The 14,022-nt window shown below is 36.8% G+C and overlaps 1 protein-coding gene across 1 annotated transcript; it reads right to left on the minus strand.

Annotated features, from left to right (window-relative positions):
• Positions 1 to 12,002: 12,002 nt before the first annotated feature.
• LOC126882537 (golgin subfamily A member 6-like protein 22) lies at positions 12,003 to 13,733 on the minus strand. The gene has a single exon (XM_050647503.1). It carries the CDS (start codon positions 13,731 to 13,733, stop codon positions 12,003 to 12,005), a length of 1,731 nt encoding a protein of 576 aa, XP_050503460.1.
• Positions 13,734 to 14,022: the final 289 nt, after the last annotated feature.

Raw genomic sequence — 14,022 nt, forward strand, 5'->3', positions numbered from 1 at the left:
GCCCACATCCGAAACGGATAGGCACTACAAGAAGAAGATTTTCGATAACGCTATTACTGGTGAACGCTATCTAAATTTTTTAAGGAATGATACCTCTTCTTCTGGAAGATGTACCTCCAGCAGTTCGTAAGTCCATGTTGTTTCAGCACGATGATTGTCCCGCGAATTTCTCCAGACTAGTTAAAAATTTTTTAGATGAGGCATTCGCTGATAGATGTATAGGATGTGGAAGCCTATTTTTTGGCCAGACCAGATTTAACTGTTTTAGACTTCTATTTAGAGCAACAGATTAAATACCTTGTATTTGTGGCTACACCCGCTACTCGGGAAAAGATGACCCAGAGAACACGAAATGCCATTCAAAGGATTTCGAGAGCAGACATTGAGATTTCTGTTCAATTTACTCTTGAAAGAGTAAATATTTGCATCGAAAATGATGGGCAACAATTTGAACATATAGGTCGTTACTAAGTAGTTGTTTTTATTTCTTTGTTATATTTTATAGCGTTGTTTGTCTTATTGTTGTTTTAGTTAATTATATACGTTGACATCTGGAAACTGTTTCTTTATTCTTTCTTAACTTCTGTATTCGCTGTCTTTTTCTATAAATAACAAACGTTTGTTATAGAAGAAGATAGCAATTTCAAAATAAGTGATTCGTGTGATCGTTTATGGGTATTCTTTCATTTTTCCGATTGTACTTGTATTTAATATTTTCCAAAGAGAACTAGATTTGTGCAAAAAATTAAGTAACGCCTCCTAGCTGGCATGTTGCTTATTAAACTGTTTCGAAATTATAACTCTTACATTAATGAAAAAGATCTGTTTTCAACAAGACCAAGTTTGCAAATTTCGATTAAGCAGAACCGGACTTACAGCCATTTATTCATAACAAGGTTCCCACTCACCCCCACCTCTTATTTGCAAAGGTAGACTTAAACTTGTGAAATAAAATGTGTGCAGAATTTTATGAAGAATACAATAATAGGATTTTCAGTGCCCTTTTATTAGGGCACTGAAATTTTGTAGAATTTTGATTTTTAAATTTTTGATATTCAATTAGGCCCTCTAGCGGTGGACCTACAATTATGAAAATAATTTCCAGGCTTTTCCCTAGGCAACTTTTGTTATACAGTAGAACGTCGATAATCCGGACGTCAAAAATCCGGACCGTCAATAATCCGGATTTGTATCTAGCAAAAATATCTGTTTCCTTTAAAATAAATTAAGAACTTAGGTGCGAAAAACGAACCTCTACCGCAGTTCAAAAATATTTTACACATTTTTTAAAAGCCCAAATAATGTCTGATGTTTTTTACTGTACACATGCTGCTATTATAAATTAATTACAATACAGTGTTTAAACATAAAAAAAGTGTTTTGATTAATTTCACCTCTATTTTTAGACACTTTACTGTACAAGAGAAAACATACAATTTTAAAACGTTTGTTGTACTTTAATGTGTATACTGGCTTTTTTAGGTAATTTCGATATTCCGGATAATTTGATAATCCGGATGGGGTCCGGTCCCAACTAATCCGGATTATTGACGTTCTACTGTAATTTTTTTTCTCAAAGCTGTACTATAGACGGTTCCATATCCTTATTGGGACATCCGGTACATGTTAATTTTTTTGCAATAAATTAACATAACCTAAGGGACACTAGTGAGTTTGTCTTTGGCCTTAAATTTTTAGTAGTAGTTTAGTAGTAGAAAAAAGTGAGGTTGCTTAAGGATCTTAGTGGTGCTATTTTAAACAATAATAACGATAAAAAATTCAAAGACTAGATTTAAATTATCTCAATTAAAATATTTCTTTTGTGATATATCAAAACCTAGTTTACTCAATAAAAATTTCTAACGTGTAGGTATATAGACGGCCTTGCATCAGGCAGGAAGATCCATTAATTGCAAATACATTCTTCATATATCTATTTTAAATATCAAATCCTTTAATTAACGTTTAAATGATTGCTTATTTGTTCATTAATATACATAAATCTACAAATCTGCCCACGATAATTGCACTTGATGGCATAGAAATGTGAAAAAAGTTTACGATCCACTAGTTTGTTACACTTTTTACACGACCTTCGCGTGGTCTGATGTTGATGCGATGATTGATGAAACTAATGAATTAAATGGCAATTAAAAATCAGAGCAAGTGATATTTCGAGAACCAAACAAGATAATTAAGTTCCTGTGTTTGTGTTTAAATACTTAATGGATGATTTATTTACCTGAATAATAGACTTCATCATCGTCCTTAAATGATAAAAATCATTATCTTATTAATTTCTTTTATTAGTGCTCAGTAGATCCTGATTTAACTTTTATAATAGTCGCTTAAAGAATGTTAGCTACGAGGTCATACTTTTTTTCACTTTCCTATTATTTGTCCCGACAGAACCCCAGGAACACAAGAACAATAGGTATGTGTTACCATCTGACAACAAGTCAAGCAAATAATAAGTCTCGAAAAGAACGAACACTGGGATAGAATACGCAGGGACATAGACAATACGATAGGTTATAAGTTATAACAGATCGACGGAAGCATGGCAAAAAATAAAAAAAAAACATCAGAAATAATAAACGAAGTAAAAATCTGATACAGTACATTATTACATCAACATAGTGAACAAATCATTACACAAAATTATTACCAGGAGAATAGACCGGAGTCTATTTCACAAGCCCTTGTGACAATAATGAGGGAGGAAGCCGAAATTAACGAGGGAGGAAACATAAAAATTGAACTGTGAAAATATGGAAGTTCAAGGATCGTATCCTTACATCTAAACGTTGGGCTCATTTTCGAAATTAAGAAGCTTTTTTAATTTCTTTTATTCTTCGAAAAAATGTGTTTAATATTGCGTCTTTCACCCTAGCTATGTATAAACTGTCAACTGTTTTATTTTGTATGATTTTCCCAAATGATTCCAGAACATTTTGAGCATCTCCTTTGACTCTATCAAAGCTGGGAAGTAGCCCAATCAGGGAACACAAAATTTTACGAAAACCTCAAAAAAATAAAGGAAGGATGAAAATTTGGGAATAGGTAGTTAAAATTATCTATTATTATAAGAAACAGTTTACAATTCTATAAAAATGGAGGGGAATACCCTCTTTTCGGGGGTGAAAATATAGATTAAAAATAAGTCCGGAATTGGATAAACTGACTAATTCTAAGCAACTTTTCTTCTATAGAGTTTTTTCACTAAGTCGATATTCTCGAGTTATTTGCGAGTAAATATGATCTTCATTTTTAAGGAAAAATAATATGTTTTTGGACGTTTTTTCGCAAATAACTCAAAAAGTAAGTATTTTATCGAAAAAAATATTCCTAGCAAAAATATAGCTTATAAAAAAGTGAAAAAAATAGTGTATGCATGAAGTCTTTTGACCCAGTAGAAGAAGAGTTGTGGCTAGTGAGAAATAGGTTCTTCTTCGTCAAATTTCAAATCGAATATTTCAACGTGAAATAACCAAAAAACAGAGCACTTTTCGGGGAAAACTCATTACAACTTTTTTAACGTGTTTAAATAAATGTTTATTTTTGTTTGTAAAAATAACTTCAAACAGTAAAAGTAAGTGAGTTACGCTCAAAATATTGTTGGTTGCTGTTGCTTTTTGGTAAGAAAATCGCGAAAATAACCCCCTAATTAGCATCCCAAATAAAATTAATCGTTACCGCTTTACAAATTACTTTGCTTTTTTATTCTTTGTATGATCTGTAAGTTTCACCGGTCCAAAGTGCTTATTTTTGAAAAGGCTGTAGTTAAAATGGCTTGAACGAGTCACTAATAATGAGTTTATTCAAATCTTGAACAGCAATAGGATAACCAATTTTTGTCTACCAGGAAAACAAAAAATCCAAAATATTCAGGAAAGCAAAACGTACATTTTATTACTCTTAGAGATTTTTGGTAGCATTAATAATTTTTAAGTAATTTTGAAAGAAAAATGGAATTGTTTTCAAAATAAGAAAAAAAATATTTTACAACCAAATTGTTTCAAAAAGGAGCACTTTAAACCAATGAAACTTATAAATCATATTATATAGAATACAAAAGCAAAGTAACTTGTGAAGAGTTAACGATTAATTTTATTTGGGATGCTAATAATTAGGGGGTAATTTTTGGCGATTTTTTAACTAGAAAATAACAGGGACCAACAATATTTTGAGCGTAACTCACTTACGTTTAATGTTAAAAGTTTTTTAAAAAAACAAAAATAAACACTTTTTTAAACACTTTAATAAGTTTGTAATGAGTTTTCCCAGAAAAGTGCTCCGTTTTTTGGTTATTTCACGTTGAAATATTCGATTTGAAATTTGACGAAGAAGAACCTACTTCTCACTAGATACAACTCTGCTACTTCTACTGGGTCAACAAACTTCATGCATACACCATTTTTTTTTCACGTTTTTATAGGCTATATTTTTGCTAAGAATATTTTTTTTGTAAAATACTTACTTCTTGAGTTATTTGCGAAAAACCGTCCAAAAACATGTTTTTTTTTATGAACATATTTTCTTCTCTCGCAAATAACCGGAAAAGTATGGACTTAGTGAAAAACTCTATAGAACAAAAGTTGCTAATAATTAGTCATTTTATCCAATTTCGGACTTATTTTGAATGTATATTTTTTACCCTCGGTAAGGGGGTATTCCTCTCCATTTGTAAAATGGAGGGGATGTAGAATTGTAAACGTTTTCTTGTATAATAAAAGACAATGTCAACTACCTATTCCCAAATTTTCATTCTTCTTTTATTTTTTTTGTGGGTCAGATTGTTCTTTGATCAGGCTAAAGGTTTAGATCTATTTATTTACGTCCCCAAAACACACATCATTACGTTTGAGACGGCGGTACTCTAAATACATTTTTTATAGCTACTTTAGCTCTTATACATCTGTTTATTTTTTATTATGAAATGAACACTGACCAAAAATGTTTTGGCCACCGTATATTATTAATTTGATTAATGTTTATATTACTGCATAGAGAACTGAATAAGCTTTCAAATAAACCAGCATAAGACCCCTATTTTCATTTAAAAAAATCACCGATTACGTCATAGCACCCAGATACACAACGTCACTACTATGATATATACCTGTACTAATAATTACAAAAAGTATCGAACAATTTTTAAAAGAGTAAACTAGATTAAAAAAAATAATTGTTACTTTTTAGCAGAATGTTATAGTACTCGTCTATTGTGTCTTCTTTAGTTTAGGTGTCTACAAACCCATAAAGTTTCAAGATTAAAATGTGTTTTTTTCCGAAAAAGAGAGTAAAGAAAACGTTGATAACAGAGAAAATATGTTTTTGAAGTTTGTGCTCGAGAATTTGATCTGTGAACTATGTCTGCTTGATTTTTTAATGAGGAGTTGCATTCTTAAAAAAATGAGTAATTTAAACTCAGAACAAGCAGCCCAAATCATAGCTTTAATGGGGGATGGATGATTGCAGCAATATGTTGTTGAGGTTATAGCTTACACTCAAAAAAAAATTAGTTCTTAATATTGATTAACAGTGATTATTGAATAGTATTTCGTTGTAACAACAATTTAATTTTTTGTTTCAACGAACTTTTAGACATTGATCAATGTATTTGGTTATTCGTCACAATGATTGAATAATAATTGTGAAAATAACTAGAGTAAATTAATCAATTACACTCAATTTATTCAGCCAATAAGTTAGTTTCGTATATTTAATAAATAATGGTAATTCTGGCAGCAAACCACTTTCTTGATTTCGTAGATGATAAGCAATTACCTTGATTTATCGTGACAACGTACAGATTTCATTAAAACCATGTGCAAATGCTGTTAATATAGAGTAATATTTGATTTTTCCATAGATGTAAATTGATTGTTGTGACAACGAATGCATTAATCAATCTACTACTGAGTTTAGTAACCACAATCAATGAGTTCATGGTAACAATAAACACAGTTGTTGAAACAATAAATGTTTGGCTTGACCATTTCAAATGATTATCGTGATACCCCGAGCTTCTCTGTGTTACCATTGTTGAAAAAATAATTATTTGCCGAAGTGCCGAATAACTTCATTTCTCTTTCAAGTGTAGTCTGTACTGGAAGGAAGTTTTCGTGTGCCTATTATCGTATTCATTTTTTTTAATCCTGAGAAAACTAATTAGTATTTTTGAAAAATTTAAACCCAGAATAAAATAATACAGTATTATCGAGGATCTGAAGTCCTTGAGAACTTCTATAATGATTATTTTAATAAATCACAGGGGTGAAACAGAGAAAATTTAGTATTATTTTTAATTTCAAATATAAAGTCGACCTGTCCAAGCGGTTTGCTTATGTGCTAAAAATAAATAAGTTAATAATGAGGGGGGAGTAACACATATTAAAAAGGGGATTTGCAAAATTATTATTAATGAATAATTAATATCATGCATTGAACTAATGCATTCAGTAATTATTAATATAAAATACGTTCATAGTAGGAATAAACGAAAGTGAGTGTAGGAATGAATAGAATTGCTTGTAAGAATAACCGTATTTATTGTGGAAATGAACGGAATTAATTGTAAGAATAAACGGAAATAATTATAGAAATAAACGAAATTTATTGGATGCATGAAGCAGTATACGTTAGGAGAAATAACACTGTTATTGACACAACGAATAGTCTTCGTCGGTCAATTAACGGCGTTGTTGTTTCAATGAATAGTGCTCGTTGGCTCAGTGAACAGTGTTCGTAATATCAATAAAGTGATATTATGGTATACATAATGAAAGTATTATATATTAATAAATGGATGTTCATCCATTCAATAAACGTAATACATTGGATCAACTAACGAAAATAATGAATTGATGAACATCGCTTTGTTGTTCCAATAAAACCAAAAATTGGACAAATTTTAAGTATTGTTTTGTTGTCTAAATTAACATTTTTATTAATATTACGTACCTTTTTCGTTGAGTGTAATGTTCAAATAAGTGTCAATTCGATTAGAAATAGATTAAAGGAATTTGAAATCAGAGCAAAAATGCTTGCTACTGCTCCATCGTTAATAAGGGGACACACTATTGCACGTTTAAGGTTCGCAGGAGAACATGTCGATTGGGCTATTAACGACTGAATATTCTTTTTACCGATGAGTCAAGATTTGCACTTTGTGGATTCGACAAACGTATTCCAGTTTAAGGACGTATTGGGTCTCTGATAAGAAGCTTTCCACAGAAAATAAGGGACCTCATTACAGAAAGAAGTGCTAATACCAGATCTTAAAATGTTCAATTTGACCTTAAAATGCCTTTATTTCATAGAATTGTATCTTTCATTTTTGTTGAATAATTGTTTTTTCATTTGTTTGGCCTGTTAGTCTTTCATTTTTTATAATTGATGGAATCGACCGTTACTTGATGGAAGAGATACGGGTAATATTGAGTTTACAATAGAGACAAAACAAAATAAGTCCATAAACTTTCTAGATGTAACAATTACCAGACTACACTGTTACAATATACAACTTTAAAAGTAGATGTTGCTCTATAGTTGTACATACTCTATGTAATGACAGTTTAGTAGTTGCAATGTAATGTCAAGAAAATAAGAAAATATAATATCAGTCATATTCAAGTAAAATGTTTTCCTATTGTCCTGTAATTGAGTGAATTATAATCGTTTTTGGTCATTTAGTCAGTTCACCTTTTTTTTTTTTTTTTTTTTTTTTGGGAGGTGAGAATCTTCAAAAGACCGTCTGGGAAGGTGTCCCAGGTGTGTCGGATTCGATCCGTCACGCTTCACCGTGCCGAACCGCCTACCGACTAAACTCACCTCCTCTTCCTCCAGCCGACAGGTCTGGAACCGCTCTTGGCGAGCATGTCTGACCCGTCGACCTTACTCATAACTCCCCCCGGGCACCCTCTGCGTGCACTCCGTAGATTAAGCGGCCACCCAGCCGCCCCGTCCCGCACACACCCCGCACAAAGACCGGTCGGTGAAGACGACCGTCCCGTGCAGCCCATGTGCGGGTGGGGCGACCGGGGTGCCCCCAATCAAACATGAACTAGCAAAAGGATACCAGTCGACAGTTACGAGCAACTCCAAACATTCGTGCTTTCATCAATTCGCACTCACACTCATACCCATTCATTCTACAGTTAACAGGAAGCAGTCAGTGAGGTTGGGTGTAAAAATCCTCCCCCACTACCTGATACAAAACAAAAAACAGACTAAAACAAGACAAAACAGAAAGTAAACAAAACAATACAAAGGCGGTCAGCATGGGTTAGATGTAAAAGGTCCTCCCCCTGCTGACTACCGCTTACAACACGCAACACATTTCAGTAATAAAATTGATTTAAAATGATAAATATTGTATAAATAAGATTGAAGAAGTAAATAAGAAGATAAAACAAGATAAAATAAATAAATAAGTAAAACTAGTTAAAATAAGACAGACAGCGCAGGTTGGATGTAAAGGATCCTCCCCCCACTGGCTGCCATCTGCGACACAAAAATAAAAACGTTAAAAAAATAAATAAATAGACGGTCATCCCGCTTGCAGTCGCCTCTCTTTCTCCTCTTTGTGCTTCATTGTCTTCGTGACAAAAGCAATGATCAGGTCGAAGTCTCTCTTGCTATTGATAGCTTTATCAATTAGCTCGTGAGGCTCGCCTAGAGGGGATCCCAGTCCCAGCTGCAGCTCGGTACGTCCCGCCTGGTATGCAGGGCACACGAAGACGACATGCTGCGCGTCATCCACTACTCCACACTCAGGGCATAGATCGTCCATGGTTTTCCCTATACGATGAGTAAACTTCCTGAACGATCCATGTCCCGTCAAAAATTGTGTGAAATAGTAGCCGACGCGCCGATGCCGGCACTCGTACTACCTCACCACATCTGGAATCAGGGATCTCGTCCAGGCCGCCTTCTCGACTTCGGCTGCCCATTCCCTCTGCCACATCTCTAGACTTCTTTTCCTTTCTTGTGGACCTGAACCTATTGCCCCGTTGCCCCTCTGGTACATTCGGACTCTTTCTCTGGCCAGGATGTGCACCGGTACAGACCCAGCCACCACCTGTAAGGCAATGGTTGATACGGTTCTATACGCGCTGCACACCCTGATCAGAGGTTTCCTTTGTGTCCTAAGAAGCACGTCTTTATACTTTTTCATTCGAAGGACCTCGTGCAACACTGGGGCTCCGTATAAAACTATGGATAAGATGGATTGTGCCATCACTATTCTCTTCTGGGATCCAGGACCCCCTATATTTGGCATAAATTTATTTAGTATAGAGGTCCTTTCTTCTGCCTTCCGACATGCTTCTTGTACGTGTTGTCCGAATTTAAGCTTGTCGTCGAAAATAATTCCGAGGTACTTAACCGTCTTTTGGGGTCTTATTACAGAGCCTTTATATCCAAATATTATGTCATCTCTCTTTCTTGGTCCCCTCAAGATAATGGATTCTGTCTTCTCTACTGCTAACTTTAGATCATTTCTCTCTATCCAATCTGCGGTCTTCTGTATTGCTTCGTTTACTTTTTGTATTATTCCCCTATTCATGTCGTCTTCGACCAGTAGTGCTAGGTCGTCCGCGTATGCAATCGCTCTCACTCCTCTCTGCCTGTTTACTTCTAGTACCCCGTTGTATAGTATATTCCAAAGTAAGGGTCCCAGGACTGACCCCTGGGGTACACCCGCGGTCATTTCTTTCTTCTTTTTCTTCGATATGCATACGGTTCTTTCAGATAGGTAGTCCTTTATTATGTTGGACACATACTCTGGAGACCCAAATTCGACTATTCGGTCTACTATGTGACCCCAGTTTGCTGAATTAAAAGCATTTTTTATGTCCAACAGAACAAGGACCACCCATCTTTTTTTACTTGCTTTAGCCGCGTCCCTTATCCAGGTCGCGGCATCGACTGTCGATTTACCTTTTCGAAATCCATATTGTTGATTTGATAGCACTCTTTGATCTTCCAACACGCCCTCCAGCCTCCTCTTGATAAGCCCTTCGTAGAACTTACCAAGGCAGTCCAGAAGGCATATTGGCCGATAAGAGGCTGCTGAATCGGGGGGTTTCCCAGGCTTTAGGAGTAGAACTAAGTTCGCTTCCTTTAAGTCCCTGGGAAACTCTTGCTTCTGCAGTAGGTCGTTGTATATTCTTCTGATCAAACCTGGTTTCTCCGTTGCTATTATTTTTATTGCCTCTGGTGGCAGCCCGTCAGGGCCGGGAGCTTTCCCTGTCTTCATCTCCTGACCAGCTATTCTAACTTCCTCTTCCGTGAACTCCTCTACCATCGTTGGAAATATCTTAATGAAATTTTGATGATCCTTGGTAGGAAAGAGGAGCTCAGCTGATTCCATCCGCTGGTCTTCGTCGAGTCTATATGGGGCGATTATTTTCAGCGTCTTCATAGTTATCTTGTACGCATCGCCCCATATATCTTCGTCCAATGCTTTTATCAGGGTCTGCCACTTTTCTTTTTTCTCTTGTTTTATTTTTTTATTTAAAGTTTTCTTTAGATCTTTATATATTTCCTTGAGCTCGAGGCTGCCCTGGCTTCTCGTATAATTCCTTCGAGCTCTGAGGCATCTCTCCCGTAGACCTTCTATCTCATCCGTCCACCAGTAGGGGGATTTTTTATTATCTTTTCTCTTCACGGTGGCCAAATTTGCTGCACTTTGCAGTGCTCTTCTCAGTTGGCCAAGGTCAGAAATCTCTTGTTCATTAATTTTCCTGACCTCCGATAGGTACTTGGTTTTGTTAAAATAAATCTCCGTGTGTCCTATCGGCCGCCTTATTCCCCCTTTAACCTTTATTTCGTATTGTATATACCGGTGGTAGGTGAATAACTGATCGTCAAGGACATCCCAGCCGTGCACTCTCCTGGATAGCCCTTCACTCGCGAACGTAATATCAATGTGTGTTCGGCTGACCCCCCTTACGAATGTTGGTTTGTTATTGTTTAATACTTGGAGGCCAGCCTGGGCTATCCATTCATTCCATATTTCCCCCTTTCTGTCGTTTATGGGGGCACCCCACAACCTCGATTTCGCGTTAATGTCCCCGGCGATCATCACTTCTTTTTCGTTCGTGGCGGCGCTCATTATTTCATCTACAATTGCTTTGTATCTTATCATAGGGATATTTGGGGACACGTAGCATGCCAGCAGGCTGAAATCCCTCAGTTTGATGAGGATATGATTTCCTCCCCTGACAATACCACGCACCCCCAAACCCCTATTTCTAAAGAGCACCGCCACATTCTTCCCATTATCCTGGACCCAACCACCGGCTGATGTTATTTTTTTGTTCGGTTCCGGGACGATGAGCAAGTCTATTTCTAGCTTGCAGGCTTTTGCGTGGACAAGGTCGTGTGCTCGGCGTGCTCTGCCCACGTTCACCTGCAATATCCGTATACCAGGTTGATCCTTGAGGTCCACTTTGGTTCAGTTCCCAGAGGTCGTTTCTGCGTCGGACTCACGTCTTTCGAAAAAATTAAAAAGCATAAAAGCTAAAACAAATAAATAAATTAATATAAATAAAATAAATAGATACGGTATATAGATAAAATATGTAAAAGTAAAAGAATTCAATAAATAAAAGCGGTTTAGTAAAATTGAAATAATAGAGTAAAATAGAATAAATAAAATAAATAAAATAGATAAAATAAATTTTAAAGATATAAAATAACACCTAGGTGGGCTGTATATGGGCCCACCTTCGTTTTCCAGGGAGTCTATTTTATGTTTGGTCAGTTCGTTTTAGGGGTTCCCCTCTCCTCCCCTACCGTATACAAGGGCTCGGTACGACGGACAGGCCATCCTGTCCATCCTATGCCCTTCTTCTTTGCATACCGAGCAGTACGGTTTATTACCGCAGCTTGCAACGGTATGTCCCGTTTGGAGACAATTATAGCAGCACGCCGCCCTGCTCTCTTCCTTGCAATCGTAAGTGTTGTGCCCGAACTTTAGGCACTTAAAACACCTAACTGGGTTGTGTCTCTCCATTATTGGACACACAACCCACCCTATTTTTATTGAGCCGTACCTCCTCAGCTCTTCCGCTATGGAGGGGCGTACGGCTATCGTATCTACCTGCTCCCCATATCTGTTTGTTCGTAGAACCTTGACTTCTATCTCTCTCAGGAACGCCTGTATAGCTCTTTATCATTTTCTTTAGAGTTTCCTCACCAACCCCAGGGTCCAACCGCGTAATCGTGAAGAAAATCTCTTTTCTTCTGATTGCCGTGTCCATCCCGTTCATTTTGCTGTCCAGTTCAGCCCTCAACTTCTCCGCAGCCCCTCTTCCCTTTAACTTTACAAGGAGATCTCCCCCATTCGTTCTTTTTAACTTCTCCACTTGTAGACCGATTTTTCCAATGTCGATTTTTTCTCTCATTTCGCTAAGAACTTCGTTATATTTTTTCCCCCCCATCTTTATAAGGAGGGCTTCTTCTTGTTCTGACTTCTTCTCTACCTCGAGTTCCTTCCCTCTTACTATCATCTCCCATGAGATACTTTCCCTCCGCCCCACATATTCGAGGGCTTTCCTTATGATCTCCTTGTTAAGGTCGTTACCGGCTACGACCCGTACAACCTTTGGTGTTTCATCCATCTCTTTCTTAATTTTAGTTATAGCCTTTTCTGCTAGGTCGTATATATCGCCACCACTTTCTTTTTCTATTCCAGCGACGAACGTGTACCAAATTGTTTTTTTATTTTCTTTCCTCCTAAAGTTCTCAAGGAATTTGATTTCTCCCTCGTTCACTTCCTCTAGTGTTTCTGCCAGATCCTCTCCCACGTCCTTTATTATATTTTCTACCCCCTTGTCCTTCGCATCCTTTTTTGTTACTATCAGACATGTTTTCTTCTCGACCGTTTCTCGTAACCCCCCTTGTTCCCAATTTGTCTTTATATATGCTTTCTCCTCCCATTTGCTATTACATATACTCATGAAGGTTTTTTTTCCTCCCCCCATGTTTAGAGCCCTTTTAATTTTTTCTTGCTCTTCTCTCTGTCTTTCTTGTTCCACTTTTAGCTTACAGTGATCGCATTTTACTTCTTGTTGTGTTTTTTCGGCTATACTGTCGTCTTCTTTTTTGTTGTTAGTGGATTTTATGACCCCTAACAGTTTTTTTAATTCCGTATCCATCTCCACCTTTTCCCCCTTTTTTTCGCTTAGGTTAGTAAATATCTCTATTAGTTTTATATTTAACTCTTCGAGTTTCCTGTTTATTTTTTGTTGTTTGGTTTCGTTAGGAAACTTAATACTCTCTTCCAGTCTCTCCCTCTTCAGATCATTTATTCTCTCTAGACTGTCCCCTTTCCTTTTCTTCTTATTCATGGTTTCATCATCAAGCAAGAAAGAGGCTAACACCCTCTCCTGAATATTTTGCCATCCTTTTTCTATTTTTTCCACTTCCTCTTGTGATCTTTTCTCCCCTATCTCATCGTCATCATTTTCACTGCTTTCCAGCATTTCATCCCCTACTAGTGTCGACTGTTTTGGGGCAGTCGACCTGTTCATCTTCTGTTTCTTTTTATGTGAGTTTATGAGCTCCCTCTCAAAACTGTTCATTCCTTCTTCCCATTTCAAGTCGTCAAGCGACTGTTTTTTCCTATTCTCATTTTCCATATCCGTTCCATTGTCCGTGTCTCGCCGATGGTCGTCTTCACTCACCCCCGTCTGTTCAGAATTGTGTTTATTGGTACTCATATAAATTCCCACGAGTTGGGACGTACTATACGTCTGGCGCGGCAGTGCGCCCTTACCACGCCAAGGCTTGGTTACTTCGGGAGGTCGCCAGGTATCCCGAAGGGATCGTTTGTGATGCTCTAACCCTCGCATCTCTCATATCTTTGGCACGATGCCTTCCACCGTGATAGTGGGGATTGTTTTATTGAGGTTTACTCCTCTAGGCTTTTTTTCACGGTTGCCTCCGGACGCAGTGGCAGTTTGTATTCACAGGCTACCTGGAGTTTCCGCGTAACTGCTACCTCCCCTG

This window comes from Diabrotica virgifera, chromosome 3 (assembly GCF_917563875.1).
Source record: "Diabrotica virgifera virgifera chromosome 3, PGI_DIABVI_V3a".
Taxonomy (NCBI): Eukaryota; Metazoa; Arthropoda; class Insecta; order Coleoptera; family Chrysomelidae; genus Diabrotica; species Diabrotica virgifera.